The following is a 19,772-nucleotide window of genomic DNA, read 5'->3' as shown; positions in this document are numbered from 1 at the left end:
CGGAGCTGTTTACGACCTCACTGTGAATGTTGAAGTCCCCTAAGAGAAGGAAGTCTGAGTTGTCACATACATAGGGCGCCAGAGCTTCCATTAATGTCACAGAGGTGTTTTTACATGGACCAGGGGGGCGGTATATTAACGCTCCTTTCCTGCTAGATTTTGTAGAAAAGTTAAGATTAAAAATCATAAGTTCTAACTCCGGGGTACATATTTCATCCAGAATGTTTACACTGATTTCCTCCTTGTGTACTATCGCTATCCCGCCACCGATTTTCAATGGCCGATCCATCCTGGCTATTTTGTAGCCTATAGGGATTCCCAGTGTTATAACTGGTGTTAAATGGGGTTTAAGCCAGGTTTCTGTCAAGAAGCATAGGTCCGGCTCCCTACTGGAGATCAGATCCCATACTTCGACGGAATGTTTTGATAGTGACCTGATATTGCAAAGTATGTTTTTGCTGGTGGTCTTGGTCTTAATATTGGTAGAGTCGTCAGATGGATCCCTTGTATCATGTTGATCAATGTGAAAGCGAGGTTTGGAAATATGTACTGTGCTCATAGGGGCCTCGAATTGAGTTTTGCAGTGACGACAGGAAAATGGACCCTCAATATTGTCCATCATCCTGTTAGAGCAGTCGCTGGCGGAGTTACGCAATATATTTAGTAATACCTGTGAGGTATAACGTAGTCGGTGTGCTCGTTGATCGGACATGGTTGCCGGCCCCCGGCCACGTCCTGTCGCGGCTTGTCTCAGGCGCGTCACTGGCGCTTCCCTGCGCGCGATCGCTGCGCGCTCAGGGCGACGAGAGGGCTAAGTAGCCCCTCCTAACAGCAGGCTAGAGCGCTAACCACTCCGCTAATGTGGAAAGCGGAAGTGGTGTAGTGCCGGTAAAACGCGACCCAGTGTTCCCCCAACAATGTGTGCAGGTATCAGCAAAACAGGCTGATTTAGTTCAGGTAGTGTGCAGCAGGTAAACAACAATTTAAAAATGAGCGAGTACAATTTTAGCAAGTCCGATTTTTAAAAGTGGCAATTTCACAATTAACTATTAAAATTTTACAACTATGCTTGGAGCACTGGCAGGCGTCAAGTAGCTCGGTCGACACTGCCACTGTCTCCCTTACCACCGTCGGCGGCCGGCTCCTCGCTGCCTAAGTAGCCCCTCCTAACAGCAGGCTAGAGCGCTAACCACTCCGCTAATGTGGAAAGCGGAAGTGGTGTAGTGCCGGTAAAACGCGACCCAGTGTTCCCCCAACAATGTGTGCAGGTATCAGCAAAACAGGCTGATTTAGTTCAGGTAGTGTGCAGCAGGTAAACAACAATTTAAAAATGAGCGAGTACAATTTTAGCAAGTCCGATTTTAAAAGTGGCAATTTCACAATTAACTATTAAAATTTTACAACTATGCTTGGAGCACTGGCAGGCGTCAAGTAGCTCGGTCGGTAGGTTGTTTATTTCATGTACTTTAAGCATGTTGATGTTTTCAATTTGTTTTTGTTTGCTCTTTATAATCTTTACATAAGACTGGGGAAATAATTGGATGCTGCTAAATGGTCATAAAATGCAACCAAATTACCTGCGCGTAGAAAAAACATACAATTTGTTTTACTACTGATTGGGTGAATGTACTACATATGCTTCTGCTTAAATCAGAACACTGTGTACTAAAAACCTATCAGAGAGATGTACAAATCTTGAACTTGAGACATCAGTGTTATTTATTACATGTTTCTCTAAAATACACACTTTTTTTTTCATTTATACAGTTCCCTGGAGATGGTTTCACCAGGTCCACAGGACATTGTACAACCTACCCCTCTTGCAACTTTCAGGGTGACCAGTAACACCATCAACCCATCGCCTAACAAAGCAGTGATGCAACCCATGCCATCCTCCGACGAATTACAAGAAGGAGTATTTCTTCAAGCAGCCTTACCGCCGCCAAAAGGAGGACAAGAAACACCACACCATCAGTTGTTTTTGAGCAGTCTAGGATCAACTGATAATAACTTCACAACATATATCAATGCCGATTCACAGTTTTCAATAAATAGCCTAGCACAAATGCTGGCCCTCAATGGCAATGGACAATCTGTAATAGCACAACATCCCGGTACGGTCATTGCCACTGTAATTAGAACTGCAGAGCCCAACACAATGAACCTCAAGGAGGAGGTGTTGAGTGCTCAGTACATTCAGCATTTTCTCTCGGGGACAACAAACGCAGTTGGAAAAACAGTGCTCAGCAATGATTCAACAGCAGGAATGGGTCAACCCAATCTAAACTATCATCAGTTAAACAATGTTGTGTTAAACGGTTCCCAAGAAACCAAACGAATGCAAAGCAAGCCACAGACCTCTTCTAACTGCGAAGAGATCACTAGAACAAATGTTGGCCTAACTCCAGTTGCTGAGTTAGAACTAAATACAGACTCTGCAGTTCTTCGACAATCGGAACACGGGCTTGGTCTGCACGGAAACTTTTTGGAAGTTCCAATTACTTCTCAGTAGCATTGCAACAGCTCCTTGACTAATAATCTCTTCATTTCCAATGCATTCTTCAACAGTGCACCAAGCAAAAGAAGGGCGACCAAAGACATCCAAATCAAATATTCAAGTCTATCTGTTCTCTCCTATAGGGTATTTAATTGCTTCGAGAAAAAGATTTAGTTGACATGTCATCTTGAGATCAGGTCCTCCATGCAGAACACAAGATTAAATAAAATTGTAAAATTTCAAGCGTATGGAAGCAGTCAACAGCACTGTTTACAAAAGATATTTTGTATTGATTGTGTTATAGAACAATTGGTGTCAATGGTGTCAATTCATGTTAAAGTATGCACTGCCGTTTAAATTACCTTTTTAAGCCAAGGTCTAATTGTTTACCAAAAAGTCTTTGTTCTTCTGGACTCAGTTTCCCCTTAGAATTACATTTTGTCTACATCTTGGGGTGTTTTCTGTTCTTTGTCTTTTAGCTGCTCTCCAAACAATAATATAGCTCACACTTAGTCCTTCATAACACATACATTTATGCAGTCTTGGTTTCGGTGCATTCGTGAGGTCTTTATAGTTTCCCACTCATATAACACAATTTAACTACTGATTGTTTGTTGTGGAACCAACCACACCGATACGCAACCTATATGAATATCTTATTTTATTGCATGGTCTACGGTACTCCTGAAACAAACCATGATAAACGATCCAACACTTAGAAATGTTTTGAGAAGGTGAATTCAACAGGACTTGCAAAAATAATGTTCACAACTGAAATACAAAGTTTGTGGCATGCGTACCTGTAGATAAACTTGCTCTGCACTCTTCAAGATGTCTGTTAGACAGCAGTGTGCTCTACAAATACATCATTCATTCCCTCCTGCCATCAAGGGCCCATTGAGAGCCATTCACTCATGCCATCTAGTGTGGGGCTCGAACGTGTGCAATTTGTTTTTCCTCAAGAAGTATTTGGAGTCATAAGGTATAGTGACTCCTATGACTGGTAATGTACATTGGCTCCATTGTTAGATTGTTTCTTCGGACGTGCATCGCTAAAGCTCTGGGTTGACGCCACATGGTGCACATCATCCGGGCCTTCCACTCCTGTTGGCAAGAGACAATTTTTTTTTTTGCAGTTGGTTCGCCTCTGTCGGTTCTGCGTCCAGGATCTCGTTGATGCCCCATTTGGGGCCTTTTCATCAGTCTTCATCCTCGAGAATGCACAGACCATAATGGAAAGGATTCCCTTTCAGTACTGTCCACAGTGTCACTCAAAAGTACCTGTGGATGGATCATCACAAGATTTACAACCTTTGCTTTTCGCTAGAAAACGACGAGAACTTCTGACCACCTGCCTCGCTTTCTGACGTAAAAAAGACCCTCATGTACAGGCGCGATCGTTAATGCATAGTGGCGCAGCGACAAGATGATGACACCCGGACATCTTCGGTGAAGACATCGAAGAGTACGTTGAAGCCAGCCCTTTCACTGACCAGCCATTTCCCTCCAGCCAAAAGACAAGTTCTCCAGTAGTCCCCAAGATGAGAATGATTCTACAACCTGGTTCACATCGATCCCCACCAACAGGTTGAAGACCGATCTCGGGGGGTGGGGAGCGGGAGGGGGGGGGGGGTGTTCCGGTTTTCGGCCCACAACCCAGCCCGCATCCTTTCGGTGCGACCTGCCTCCCAGCCATGCACCGAACCGTCGTAAGTGTTTGCATCCTACTCTGACTCCATTCCTTGTCCAAAACAGCCGCACTAGACCCAACCTTCCTCTGCACCAATGGCTTCCTCGATGTCGGAGCCAAAACAGCACTGTGGCTGAAACCTACTTTGGCGTTCAGTCGACCAATACAAATTAATTCCTCTGCGGACTCTGAGGAGCATGAACAACCTATTCTGCAGCTCCTCCTGGAAGAGTTTGATATTTGGCAGAAACTTCCTTTTATTCACCTGCAAATGTGCAAGATTTCTGCAAAACCACCTCTACCACAGGAGCAGGAGACTCTACCTTCTCTCTCCCCTCCACTGTTCCTCCTCTTCCTCCTCACCCACATAGGCCAACATTGCCAGCGGGTTCCCCGCATTCAATCTATTTGGGGGAAGAGTTAGCCTTACAGATCCTCTGAACCCTTAGGACAGTCCATATGACCCTGGGCCGATTATAACATCGTTCCCCAAAGGGACAGTGACCATGACCTGTAACCTGCAAAGTCATCCCCTCCAGTTAACACCACCTGTTATCATGAGGTTATTTACAAGGCAGCCACCTTCTACGGGGTAGACCATCACACAATCCCAGAGGAAGTTGACTTCCTCATTGAAACATTTTCTAACACTCAGAGATCCTTTCAAAATCGCCCCATGCATAAAGGCACACTCAGGTTACCTCCAAGGACCCTGTGAAGCCCAGAGTGGTTACTCAGAGGGTGGATAAAAAGTATACGCCATCCCCCTTGGACCCAGCTTACATGCGGAGTGCACCCAGACTTGGTTGTGCACACTTTGCTTAAGTGCGCTAATGCCCAAGGTACTGGTGATGCCCCACCGCCAGACAAGGAGTAAGAACATCGACGTGGCAGGCAAAAGAGTGGCCACTTATCTGCCAACCATTGGCATATCACCAACTCTGTCAGCTTACTCTCCAGGTATGATACGGCCCAGTGGGATTAGAAAGGCGACCTGATCCAGCACCTCCCGGATCAATAAACACATCTGGCACAAGAGTTAGTCGTAGAGGGCCTGACTATATCTAATACTACCATTAGGTGTGTCCTGGACGTGAATGACGCTGCTGTCAGAGGCATTCCCTCAAGCATTCTCATTTGCCGTCATGCGTGGATCCGTGTCTCTGGCTTTAAGCCAAAAGTCCAGCAGCATCTGATCAAACTGCCCTTTGAAAGGAAACACCTCTTTGGGCCACAGGCTGATCAGATGCTAGACAAAATCAAGAAAGACATATCTATGACAATAGGGGATCTTTAATCATCATCACCACGTGGGTCTTTTCGTAGGACCCAGTTTTATGATGGCGCTTAAGCCACCTTTCCGGAGGCTTCCACCTCCTATCAGAGGCATCCGCAACCCTTCAGGGGTTACTCCAGGGGTGCCTATAGAGGTAATCACTCCAAATGCAGGGGTAGTGGGTGTGCAGCAAAGGGATCTGCTTCCACCAAACAATGACTTTCCTAGACCATACAACACCTGTTTGGGATGACTGCAGGGGTTCTTCACTTGCTGGCAAACAATCACTTCAGATCAAGGGGCCGTTTTCATTGTAGAGCAGGGTTACTGACTAAAACTCATTGCTCCACCACCAAACAGTCCTCCCCCCTGCGCAAGCGCTCCCTCTCCAAAGAAAATAAGCGCTTTCTTCAAGAGGAAGTACAAGCGCTCCTACTCAAAGGCCATAGAGCCTCTGCTGCCACACTAGCGTGGCAGAGGGGTGTACTCCCTTTACTTTCTAATCCCCAGAAAGATGGGTCCCTCATGCCCATCTTCGACGGTCCCCTCAACTAGTATATCCTGTTGAAACATTTCCACATGGTCACACTTTAAGACGTCATTACTCTGCTGCAACACAGCAGCAGATAAAGAGTGCATGCAGGCAGCAGTTCTAGGCCCACACCCAGATAACGTTAAACATTTTACACTATCTATGTTTCACAATCAATGTGGTCAAGTTCCACTTCCAGCCCCTTCAAATACAGCCCTTCCTATTGACTGTTCTCAATTTGGTTACCAGGAAAAGTTTACACCAGCGCTGCACAGGTTCAAGCCTTCCAACTTCTGCTGCATCTTTTCCAGCCAAATTGCCACCTAATCATCAGGACAATAATGCGCCTCCTTGGCATAATGGATTCCTGCATTACCATAGTTTCCCGCTTAGATATGCGTCCACTTCAAGAGTGCCTTGTGCCACAGTAGCCACAAGTGCAGGGTCTCTGGGAAGACCTAGCGATGATTTTGGCAGCACCCAGTGCTCTCTGCTATGGCAGAACAGCAACAACCTGTTGGCAGGGAAGGCCCTTTATAGATCTGGTTTCCCAAATTACCATTACCATGGATGTCTCTCTCATGGGCTGACATGCAGATGTGACCATTCAGGGAATGTTGACACCCCTTCAACAGGGCTTCCACATCAATTGCCTAGAGTTAAAGGCAGTCCAATTAGCTCTAAAGATGTTCTCCTGCCAAGTACATCACAAGGGAGTTTTAGTCAGAACTCACAACATGACTGCCATGTACTACCTTGGGAAACAAGGAGGCACACTCTCTCCCCAACTCGCTGCGTTAAAGCACAGCACTTGGTGTTGGGCGATTCACCACAGAGTACATCTGTTAGCAGAGTACCTTCCAGGAATGGACAAAGATTTTACAGACCTGCTCAGCAGGATATGGTAACAAGTCCATGAGTGGGAAATCAACCTGCAAGGTACTACTCTTGTACTTCCAGCGTTGGGGATTCTTCGACATAGATCTGTTCGTAGCTGGCGAAAAAGCCAAATTCCCAAGCTTCTCCTTCAGGGTTCAGCACCCAAAGTCTATGGGCAATGTACTATGAATTACCTGGTCAGGGATATTTGCCTACACTTTTCAACTGTTCTCACCACTTCTGAACACGGTCCGGAGGCGCTGGCAAACATCTCAACCTCATCTTGGTGGCTCCCACATGGGCCAGACAAATGTGGTTCATGACCCTTCTCGAGTTGTCTGTGGTCTTGAGAGACTGGTTAAACCTTCTTACTGAACACCAGGGCACAATAAGGCACCTGAACCCCGGCCAGCTCAACCTTGCAATTTATTTCCTGAGGTCCTAGAGTTTAGTTACCTCTATCTACCTTTGGGATGTGTGTCCATCCTTCAAGGCTCACTGTCCCACTACACAAGCTTGCTGTGCAGCAGAGTGGAAAAGGTTTGTTCATTACTGTCTACCCAAACACATTGACCCACTCGATCCAACTGTGCAAAATATTGTTAGCTACCTGTTTAGTGCGAAACTCTCAGGTTTCGCTTACACGTCCATTTGTTTACATTTGGCTGCAGTTGCAACTTAATTTCAGAACAGGGAACATGCTTCATTATTAGAATCCCTGTCATTAAAGTCTTTATGGAAGGTCTTTAAAGGGTTATCCCCCCTGGGTAACCATGGCCCATATATTAAATCTCAAAGTAGTCCTACCTGGACTCTTCGACCCCCATTTTGAGCCCCTTCACTCTTGCCATCCCCAATTCCTATCTTGGGAAGTTGTGTTTCTAGTTGCAGTCACTTCCCTCAGGCGTGTGAGTTCCAAGCTCTCATTTTAGAAGAACCATTTTTCCAGGTTCACAATGGAAAAGTAATCCTCAAAACTAACCCAAAGTATCGGCCCAAGGTGGTTTCTCCTTTCCACCTCAACCAGACAATTGAGCTCTTGGTGTTCTTCCCACACCCAGATTCAGTAGCAGAGAGAGCCTTCCATGCACTAGACGTTAAAAGGACCTTCATGTACTACAGCAATAGGGCAAAATCATTTCATAAGACAAAAAAACTATTTGTAGTCTTTCCTTAACCACACACAATACCATTTCAAAAGCAGGGTAGCTCGGTGGTTAGGCAAGTGCATTCAAACCTGCTATGTCAAGACTAAAATACATCTCCCTGCTCCACCTAGGCTGCAATCAACACATAAGAAAGTACCTTCCATTTCCTTTCTGGGTAATATCCCAATAGCTGAAATCTTTAAGGCAGATACTCGGTCCACCCCACACCTTCACCAATCACTACTGTGTGGATGTTCTAGCACGCCAGCAGGCTCATATTGGGCAGGCTGTACTACGTACAATTTTTCAATCTGGTGAAACACCCTCTGGCTAACCACCTCTTCGGTAAGAACTGCTTTACAGTCTATGCATAGTATGTGTATCTACAGCTGCACATGCCTCAAACTGAAAATGTTAGCCTGCATCTGTTTGTGGCTTGTGGTGATGTAGATTCACATGCGCCCACCATGCTCCCCAAAAGCCTTCTGTTGTTGCGGATGCTTTTCTTTTTTTATACTCTATATGTACTTGCATGGTCATCTTCTTCCACGTTTGTGATCCATTCTATCCATACCTGCTACTCAGGAAAACAATCTAACAGTGGAGCCCAGGCACATTACCAGGCAATAGAGTAATCACTATACCTTGAGACTCGAATGAGTTCTTCGAGGAAAAAAAATTGCGCACGTCAAAACCCAATACTAGATGGCAAGAGCATGCGAATCTACAGCACTACATGCTACAAACTGAAGCTTACTAGGCAAGTGACATTTTCTTTCCCCACTAGCAGTTGGTGTTTAAATACACCTATCCATCTTTGATAGAAAAGGCACAAGATACCATCTAAATTAATGGCAATAATGATTAGAACTGGGATGGGAAAAGGAGATGTGCTATCAACAATGTCTGAAGCCAAGACATTGGTTATAAAAACTGGATGATGCATTTAATCCATTTAAGGACTAAGTGCTCATATAAGTATGTGGCTTCATCAGTGTTTCACGCAGTGTAGCAGAGGTGCCTAAACACCGAGCAACAGGCACAGCAATCAGACCCTCAATAACATTTGTAAGACACTTGTCTATTCAATGTCCAAGTAACTTTCTTAATTAAATAATTTATGTATTAATTAAACTGGGGGTAGGCTAGTGCAATGTAACAGGAATTCGCTATAAGACGTTTAGCTCAAAATCATCGGGGTGCCCTTATGAAATTACTGTATGTTCTGTATGTTGAAATCAAGATTAATATTTGAAAGTCTGCAAAGTATATTAGCAATACTCACTTGAATCCCAACAAAGTAGCTATATGTTTACAATATTTCCGCACACAACTTCATTCTTCCCATCAGTTTCAAAAGCCTACTGGTGCAATACCAAGTCTCTTGGTTGCGTGCTCAAATACTTCCATTTTTATGAACAGTGTCACATTTACACAGTGCTTTTCATGGTTGACACTCAGCTTCTGCTTTGAGTTTTCACAAGGATTGGCACTACTTACCACCTGCATTTACAGATATCGTTGCCTTCTGTATGCAAGGTTGAAGGTAAGGGGAACCATGAACAGAGCCTTGATTTTCATGTACTTTGCAACCTCACTGCACAGTAGAATTATGTTCTTCGTAACAGGCCCCTGCCAACCAAGGAATGATATCTTGGTGCCTGACTATGCCAGGTCTGATTTCCTACAAGGAAGGGTTTACATTTTAAAATGTATATTTTGAAGAATAAGCATCAGCATTTTCTCCTCACTTGTATAGATATATATAGATTTTGTGCACACCAAACTAAAAAAAATGCTAAATGTCATTTATTTAAAAGTGGTGAACATGCTTTATAAAAAAAACAGCAGGCAGAAGAGAAGGCAGATGTCAGCAAAGGACAGATGCCATTGCTGTTGATACTATAATTGTTTTACTGTGCTCGTCCTTGATCGAGAGTGCTGAACCTTGTCAATGAATGTGTCGATAAACGTGGTCCAGGTTTGAGACACTAACCAAAGCACATTCGTCGCGCAGTCTCGGCTCCTGAAGTGGGATTCGTGTTCTGCACATGGATGTAACACTCGCACATTATTATAATCTTGACCACATTAGAGTATCCCAGGAAACATCTATGTTGCAGAAAATGCCATGCTCTCGCAACAAAAATGACATACGTTTGGAGGGAATGTGCCAACAGCGTGACCGAAAATATAATACTTAAAGCAAACCAAAAGAACTACTTTGCAAATATATATTTTTTTTAGAAAAGAAAATATTTTGTACATTTAAACTGATGTACAATAGTGTTGTGTTTCCTAATGTAAGTAATCATTGTCCAGGAACATCATGTGTATATATTGGAATAGATGAGTGCAAGCTAGCAATATTTTTACTACTGGAAATTTGAAATGAAGATGCTTGAAAAATGTGAAACTGGGACTTAAGAGATTCCAAAGCTGCAAATAGTTTAGAAGCAGGATCAATTGCATATCACTTACACGTCTATTGCCCTTCTCAGGTTCTGTTTATGTATTTCTTAAACCTTGTTCTCAAGTGCCATGTAATTACTCACGTTATAGATGCCTTAAAGAGCAAGATTGTTGTTTGTTACCCTTCCTTCCTTCCTTACGTAAAAGGCTTACTCTATGTTCACTTTATAAATATTTATAGTTTAAATGTGTTGGGGTGCTGCTTTAATGCTGATGAAGAAAGTCACATATGCACATTTTATACATCCCATTCTAAATTTTATAACATTGTATCCCTATAGCGGTTTCCAAAATGCCTAGCGGTAACAGGCCTATTCAGTCTGTTTCCTCAAAGAATAGTTAAAATGATGCCTCAAATCTACAAGCTTTAGATGTGTGTAGACCCGAAGGACAATCCGTCTAATAGTTTTTTAACATGAACTCTTTAAAAGATACCCTAAACGCCTTTGGAGTATATTGTAAGGATAAGGCTCAAAAGGGCTGAATGTGACAAATGATACGTGGAGGTAGTATTTCATTTACAACTGTCTTTGTTCAGGGATGAAATGTAAACTAAAGTAATCAGGTCAGGTTTGGAAGGCCTTATTTGTTCTACTGTCAAAATATAGTGCTAAATAACATTTGTTAGAAGAGCTGTTTAATGTCCGCTTGTGCTTTAAAAAACATTGCCAGATTTTATTTTCTGTTTCTTTTGTATGTTATGAAATTCCCTTTTGGATATTCTTTCCTGTTTCTTGTACTGTAATAATTATGCTTTAAACATCTTGATCATTTATCAAAAAGGACGCAACGGAAGCCTTTTTTTCTTCTTTACCCTGATAGACAGCCAGTTTTTGGGTTAACTATTCTGTACAAATGTAAGCTTTGACAGATGTATACTCAAATCTGGTGTCACAAATGAGTAGGCATAATTTGACATGTAATGTGATGCTTTCTTTCTGGTAACCTTCTTTACTCCGATTATCCTTCCTCATCCCAGTACTTAAATCCATGCACCATGTAACTTAGCCAAAATAAATAATCACTGCCTCTACTTTACTCTGTCCCCCCTAATTATCCATGCTTCTCTAAGGATCCAAAATTGAAGAAGACCCATCATGCTTACTATCTTCCCAAAGCACTTGAATGGGTGCCGGTAGATTGGGTGGCGACACAATTACTAGAACAATGAATGATAATCTGAGTAATAGCGATTGGAAAAACTTCCTCAATACTACCTCTTCTCAGTCCGTGAAGAATGAGGATATGCCAAAGTAATGTAAAAAAGGCACCAGCGCTAGTGTAATACAGTCTATCTATTAAATTAAGAATATAGTACTGTGAGAAGTTGGCCGGATATATGCTGTTTCCAATTCTGGAACCACCTTGTATCAGTCCAAACAATCCCTTATGGTGTCTGGTTGTAAGTCAACCTTATTAGACAAGTGTTAGAACCTGGGATGTCAGGCCACCTAGGGTAGCCTGGCCTAGGGGTAAGACATGCAATTCTAGAGGCACAGTGTGAAGGTTGCAAACCACCCAGCAGTAAATCCACGCAATAACACTTAAAAAGGACACTACACCACTTTGTTAGAAAAATAAGTACTTTTTTATAAAAATAATATCTCTGCTCTTTTGACACTAGAATTCACAGTTCAATATAATGCATTCGGTCAGGAGGAAAGCCAGTACTTTTAAAATTGCCAATTAATGTCAAAACACAGTTCTATTAACCTATCAGCACATTACATTTAGATGTCTTGAAATCAGTAGTTCTACTTCCAGAGTTGTTAACATGTTTCAGTAATTATTATCAATAAAACATTGAATCAGACACCAACATTAATATTCTACATTCAATCTGTAAATACTCCTGGTATGTGTAATTGGACTCCAGCATTAATGAACTTTAGCTTCATTAAGGTGCCCTTAATCTTCCTCCCACAGTTCCTCTCACCCTCCTAACAGCTAAGCAGTCACTGTGAGGGTTCAAATCCACAAGAATTTCACATGGGCATTAGCAGTCTCTAAGAGGAACTGATATCTTTATTTACTCAGCAGGCCCCAACTCTTCTACACAGCTGAGGGCAATGACCAGAGTTAAAGCTACCTCCACGTCAGCTCTGATACCACTCTTCCCCTGTTATTCAGAACTCCCCAGGGGCCCCTCTCCTCTACTCCTCGAAGAGAGGAAGTCAATCTCTAGTGGCTCAGTTTCCCTCACTCCCCACGTTCTCCTTACTGTAGCGTGGAGACGATGCTTTCCCAGTCTCCACGCGTCGCTGCTGCTCTGAGGTTCCTCAATAGCTCAAATTGCCAAGTTCACAACTCCACGCCCAGCAAGCTGCTTACTCGGCGCTGGCGTGGGGAAAACGTTAATTTCCAATTTCCCCCGGTTTAAGGACGTCTCCGCTGCCGGCGCCTAGCCTCAGTACACACCCTCGTGGTTATTTCTGCCGAGGCTGAGCTGCGCAGGCAAGCGCTGTTTCCGCTCACACCTCCTCTGCCGGCTCCGCCTCACAGAGCCCGGCGGCTCCACTAGGCATGCGCGGAGAGCGAGTGTCTCCCCGCCGGAGACCGCGCTGCTTAGGAGACACCTCTCCTCGTCTCCGCCCACCCGGAAACAGACCGGGGTCTCAACAGATCCGCTCCTCACCTCAGGATCTTCAGCCTCTGCTCCGCAACGGCTCCGCTCACCTCGCGCCGGTAATGGGGCAGAACTGCCTGTCAACTCGCCGCCTCCGCTCCCTCAGCACGCACACGCCGACTCCAGAGCAGAGCGGCTCCTCGTTCCACTGCCTCCGCTCCAACAGGTAGGAAGAGGGACACGGTGGGGATGTGTCGCAAGAGGGGAGTTTCCAGCACTCAGTCAACACTCCATTAACGAACTGGGCAAAAGGGGGGGGGGGGGCACCAGGTTTAGCCCTCCTCCGATTGAGGGACTTTCAGCAGAAGTCTTTTTACTGGGCAGAGGACTGAACCCTACAGGGCTGAAGTCTCCTTTTCCTGTTCACCTCCCTATTCTTTCAGTTGAGGGATTAGTCAGGCGCCCAGGGTCCCCCTTAATCATCCACAGCGGGGACAAGACAAGGATCCCAAAGGAGGAGTAGAGAAGTGGATTAATTAGGCTGCTTCCCAGTCCAGGAGATCAACCCTTTCACTAGCCTCCCCCCACCTTCCAAGATAGCCTGTCCTCCAGCTGACTCTCTCAGGTAGACAAAAATGGCTGCCCCGCATTCCGCCTTATATAGGCTGACCCTCAGTGGTCCAGAAGGGACCAGAAGGTTCTGGAACGCCCTATACTAGTCTATGGGCAAGTTCTGGGTTTGGCAGTTAGGGCAGTTGGTAGCCACCATTTTGTGGTTCCAACTATTCCTGTCAGAACAGGCCTCTGGGCCTGAGGTGAAAAAGAACACCTATCCCCTTGACCAACACCTAGAAAAAGTTAGTGGGCAAAAATTATTAAAGGTATGAGGGGCAAAAAGGGGACAAAATAAATAATAAATTGGAGGGACTACGCAAGAAGCCAGACAGGTCTAACAACAAGCTATCTTAAGGGTAGCATAGACTAAGCAGCCTTAAAGGCTTAACTCAAGAGGTCGTGTTAAGCGAGCTGTTTTACCAATCACAGTCCTGTAATATCAAATGAAAGGACACCACACAAGTATATATTATAAAAATATATGTATTTATTTCTAAATTAATCCCCAGTACTCTTTATGAGCAAAGGGGCACAAGCGTTAAATCAAAAGCACAGTATAACATACAAAGTTGCACAATTATGGATGAGGGCGGGTGGCCACTCAAACCATATATTAAAAAAGTGGCATAAGAGATACCAATCGAACAGTGGTTAGGCCTAGGGAATCGCTGGGAGCAGTCGGGACAAGCAATGCTGAAGTCGGGAAAAGCCCGCTGGATTCGGGTGCAGCACTTAAAGTGCGGCTTGCACCAATGCAATGTCAATGGTGCGTAAAAGTTACACAAATAGAGTTTAAGGACACTTCCGCTGAACCTCGAGGAACCAAACTTTAGACACAGACCCTAGAGGTGTGTACCAGTGTGGGAACACCGGCGTTGCAATGTTACCTCACCCACAGGAAGCGGGTGCATAGGGTCGAAGTGGTGTCGGGTTTTGACACGCTGGCTCTTAGTGCTTGGAGCTGAAGATGCTGCAGGCGATGGGAAGGAGAAGTGTCCGGTGCGATCCAAGGGTGGATCAGAGTAGAAAAGTACCTGAAAGCAGAGGGGACAGAGTCTGGGTCACTCAGCAGTGACCAGGGTGGAACCAGGACGGAACCAGGCAATATCGGGCGCAATCAGGTGGTTGTCAAGGAGCTTCTCTCCGCTGTCACGTGGGCTCTGGGGCATCTGCGATGTCCAGGAGTGGGTCACGATCTGTCCCACGCAGGCTCTCACCGTCGGCGCAGTCGGCTTCAAGATAGGAGCAAACAACACTTGGCAAGAGCAATCCACGCAGGACCGGAACATTGCTTCTCACTCGGACCAGGAGGGTCCGGGTGCTCCTTTTCAGAGGAGCTGGTGCAAGTCTGGAGCAACCAGAATCGCAAGTCGGTTTTAGGTTTTCGTCGGCACAGGGGCCACAAGCCAGCTGGCAAGTGACCGGGCCAACGCGTCGAGCCAAACCAAGCAGAAGGGCCCCACGCAGCACTCGAGTGTAGAGGGGTGAGCTTTGGTGCAAGAGTGGCTCAGGGTTTGGGCTTCTCAAACCCCGGTGTACAGCTTCGAGGGTCATTCGTGGGCTGCATGGTCAGCGTCTTGTGGTCTTTTGAAGATGGCATGCCCCACGCTTCCGGTCGCCTCCACGGGTCTCAGCTCTGCAGGGACTGTGGATCGGGCTGTAAGAAGCCAGGCAAGCTTGATCTCGTCAATCTCTGTCGCTCGAGTTCCGGCGGGAACAGCAACAAAGTAGACTTTCGAGGTGCTGGATGGTGCCTGTTTGCACAGGGTGGTCACTCTTTGACCACAAGGGAGATTCTTCAGTCTTCTACGTTGAGTAGGATGTCGAAGGGTCCAGAGTTTCGTTTCAAATGTTTCATCAGGATAATCTGAGTGTGTTGGCCCTGCTCCCATTCTTATACCAATCTAGGGGGCTGGATTACCTGCTAGGTCCCCTCCTATGGGTGGGACCCAGGAAGGGGGTGGATACACCCCTTTCCCTTTGATCCAGGCCGCGCTGGGACAGGGGCTGGTGTGCTCCAGAACCGGTTTGGCCACAGATTATGCAAGGGGCAGCCTTGTGCTCCCCAGGCAGTGTCTGGTTTCTTTCAAACCTCCCTGCTACAATCCACTATCTCCTGTCTGGGGTGGTGTAACACCGCCCTGAGACAGGAAACCCTTTGTCCAGGCCTCCTCTGCTGAGTTTCGGTCAGCAGCAGGAGGTCAGACTCGTGTCTGTGGCAGAAGCATCCATTTTGTGGATCTGAGGCTCTTTTAAAAATCAACCGTGTTTCAGTAAAGTAACATGTCTTCTCCCTCTAGAGGGGTGGAATGCTATCCCCGTCGACAGAACTGTCGAGGGGATAGTATTCCAAATCGTATGACACCTTACACGACATGTTTTGATAAAGCCAAACTAAAGTTACTATATAACCGCGAGGATTATAAGGCACTTAATAGTATATGGTATGGCATTATCCCGGATCAGCTTAGGGAGTTGTTCCAGACAGCTGCAGACAGGCTCAGCTCATGCCAGAGCTCCATCTCACATTAAACCACGCACTCTGCCTCCAGGATTGATAAGGCCTTCCATAGGAGTGGCTCACAGGTTTATATGTGTCCAGATATAGGTTTAGATATAGGCATACTATATCTAAGCAAGGGGTGATTACACCCACTTGCCCCAGCTGAGTGATCAGCCAGTTGTGTCAATTTAAGAACCAGCCAGGGGTGGCAAAAGCTATGCTTCAGCCTCTGGTAGGCCTTGGGGGCACCTATGCCCTGAGCACCTATAGTGCATGGTACAGGGGCTGACAAGGAGTCCATTTCCAATTGTGGTATGCACCTATAGCACATGTATTACGAATTTAGAGAGAGAACAGCAGGCTGGGGGTCTGATTAGCAGGCCCACAGCCTCAGGAAGTCGAAAACCAGTGAAGCAAAAAGCAAAAATTGGGGTGACCATAGGATAGCAGACCCTACTCTCCTACAAGTTCTACAGTGTAAACTCAATCTTTAACCCCTTCAGCGCGGCACAAATTCTTGCGCTGTGCTGAACGTTCCATTGGGTCTATGGAACCATGACGGAACGGTTCCGTCATAAGCACAGGCCAACCGACGCTCATGACGGAACCGTTCCGCCATGAGCATGGAAGGGGTTAAGACTAGTTGTGAGTACTTGGTAGACATCCCAGAACCACTGATACCTCAAATGTAAATGGCAATGAAAATAGAGCCAGAGGCACTCACCCAAGTTGCAGCCCAACAGATGTTCTGGATGCAAGCCTTGCAATCTCAGCCCACAAAGCAGCCAATCCCATGGGCAGACTGCCCCTGCAATGATGATACAAATTAGGAAGAGGGGGCACTTGTAGGACCAGCATTCAGGCCCCAAATAATACAATGTAGCAACGAAGGAGTATGCAGTTCCTATAGGGTGGGGAGAAAGAGAAAGGCGGCTGCGTTGGTCAACCCCCTACCCTAGAGGGGAGTGTGGGTGTCTCCCAATTTGGGAAGTGGGGCCCTCACACACCCAATTGGGTGTCCTGCTTCATCATAGGGCGTGCTTCTCATCAGGGAGGCGCTGCAATGCCTGATGGGCACCCTGTGAGGGGTTCTTTGTAGGAGATCTTTTTCCCAAGCCACATGGGTGAGGTGCGTTTGAGGGGCCTAGTGGTGTAGATGTGAAGTGATGTGAGGGAAACTAAAATGAGGCGAGGTGGTACTCCAAGTAAGTTTAATCTGCGAGCCCACTCGTCTCAATTAAAACCAACAGGGAAGTCACCGCCGATTATAATGGTCGGAGGTGTCTAGGTGTGCGTAGAAGTTTAAAGGGAGGAAGCAGCAGGGCCCCATTAAGCAGAGGTATATCCAAGGTAAAGCAGCAACAGACCTAAAGGACAACCACAAAGAAAAACCCTGCAGTGGTTTATTATTCAAGTCTTGTATTTCTGAGAGACAGTCCCTCCCCAAAGAGCCCGCATGGCTTTGACAGCTGTCTAAGGGTGAAATTGCTAACCCAAAAAATTGCAAAACCCATTTTGACTCTCCGCTACAAGGGCTTAAGGAACTCTTTGAGCACCAGTAGGAAAAAGAAACCCAGTGATGGTCATAAGTATGTCGAGTTGGCAGCCAGTTGGATTTCTGTCAAGTCAAACAGTGAAGCAGAAGGTAGCCACCTGTGAGCGAAGAGGACTCTGGAGCAAACAAGTGAATTATCCCGGATAAAAAGATATTTACCTCACTAGTGAAAAACCTACCATGCAAGGCCAGAATGGGACAATTAACATTACATCTTCCTTTTTGCTGTGAAGGCAAACCAAAAACTAGAAAATTAGGTGAAGGAGGAACCCAAATAGCAGAATAGGAGGCTACCGAGAGGCAAAAGTATCCACTCCTATGCTCCTACCGAATGTTTGACACTAATACTGCTATCAAATGACTTTCTGCGGAACTGCTGTCTAGACTGCTGAAGGAGCCATGTCCAAAGAACCTGTCTCTGACTGCATTCTGGAATAAGCATGGTCTAATATATTGTCAGAACGACTACCTGACCCTGCAAATGAGAAGCAAACTAGAGGAGGCCAGAAGCACTGCCACCAGCTTTTCAGTTAGAAGAATTAGAGCAATCTGAAGGGAGCAATAACCCCTGGGGCTGATATACTACTAGTGTTGCTTCCCATCTATCTCACGTAACCACTAGTGCGGAGAGAGGCAGGGAAAGATCTCTTTCCAGTCTTGCTCCTAATAACCACCATTGTATATTAGTTGAGATGTTGCTGGGAACAGGTATCAGGATGTTTAAATACAGGGAAAGAGGATTCCAATGCTGGAGCAAATGCTGTTCCAGCTGACTAAACTGCAGGTGAACCGATGGCACCACAAAGGCAATAATAAATCCCAGTCTGTTTTGCTGTTGTGGAATTGGCAACACAGCATGCCTTTTAATCAAGTTGTTGATCCATTGAAGCAAAGGCCATTGACAAGGACTGTCCCTAGGCCATGCTAGAAGTCTACTCTTGAATGTGAAAGAACCTCCAGAAAATGTAACCAGTATCAAATACAGAACTCATGATTCTGTGATATAATCTGCCAGACATGATGGTGGAGAGAGATGTCCTTCTACCACAGTGTCAAGCAGTGACACAGCATAATCATGGCTGCATTTTGTTTTTTCAGAATAAGAAGCAGATCATTGAACAATTCTCCTGCACCCATTTTCGAAAGGAAAAAGGCTAGACTTTACTCTGGCCAGCTGGGGCATAGGGATATCTGGGGCAGTGCCCGTTAGAAAGCCAATAGGAAGGCTGCAAAGACTTTGGTTGCTTTTTGAAGACTTGAGCATGTTCCCTGTTCTTGAAAGCACAATGATGTTAACCCTCAAACAGGTCTCAGAACCGCAGATTCACCAAGAATGGCATCAGAAGACGACCTGCTTTCTAGGCACATTCTGCCTTCTGGTCTTAAAGGTGAATCTGTCACTAAACTGCAAGTGGTGAAGGTGGAAGCTTTGACAATGTTACAAGCAACCTTTGAAAATTACATTACTCTGAGTTCCATCCCTGCAAATAAATCAGCACAATCTTCTCCAGACTGAACTGTAGTAGCTATAATCTGAAAATCCTTGGCCAAGGGCTGGAAAAAACCCAGCAGATATATCAGTTTGAGATGCCCGATTCAAGCCTGCAATCGGTTCATGAGGGCTTGCTTCACATGTATCTACTGATGCAGCCTCTCAGACATCATAAGCCATCCATGCTATTATACCATGCAGTCTAATAGAAGAAAGTGCATCTTACCCTTAGCCAGAGGACATTGTCTAAGGAATTAAAGTAGATCTCACTTTTCTCAGGGTCTTTCCACTCACTCGATAGATCAGAGACATTTCGATTTACAGAAATGTGATGTGGAAAGGAGGATGCAATTGGAATTGTTGATACATATCTGAACTAGTGCTGTGGGCAGTTCAGCCTCTACTGGCAACTGAAGACTGCATGCTAAATACCAAAGCAATGGCTGCATATTGAAGTGCTTCACAAAATGGCCCCTGAGAGAAGGGTCAGGATCTGGGATCTCATCATCAAACTCTGGGAATGGCAAGGAGTAGATGGAGAGGATAA

General features: G+C 45.5%; 1 protein-coding gene across 2 annotated transcripts in view; it reads left to right on the top strand.

Annotated features, from left to right (window-relative positions):
• LOC147721189 (ETS-related transcription factor Elf-1-like) overlaps positions 1–11,532 on the top strand; it is a 263,214-nt gene extending 251,682 nt beyond the window's left edge. Inside the window, exons 10-11 of one of the 2 annotated variants that reach the window (XR_015309863.1) lie at positions 1,768–6,096; positions 6,195–11,532. Coding sequence is in view for 1 of the 2 variants with exons in the window: in XM_086964672.1 (XP_086820798.1) it covers positions 1,768–2,512 (745 nt within the window). In the remaining variant the exon portion in view is untranslated. Of the gene's footprint in view, positions 1–1,767; positions 6,097–6,194 lie in introns of those variants that run through there. The other variant, XM_086964672.1, reaches the window with a different exon arrangement.
• The last annotated feature ends 8,240 nt before the right edge of the window (positions 11,533–19,772 follow it).

The sequence above is a fragment of the Lissotriton vulgaris genome, chromosome 4_1 (genome assembly GCF_964263255.1).
Source record: "Lissotriton vulgaris chromosome 4_1, aLisVul1.2, whole genome shotgun sequence".
Taxonomy (NCBI): Eukaryota; Metazoa; Chordata; class Amphibia; order Caudata; family Salamandridae; genus Lissotriton; species Lissotriton vulgaris.
This window is presented reverse-complemented; position numbering and strand designations above follow the sequence as displayed.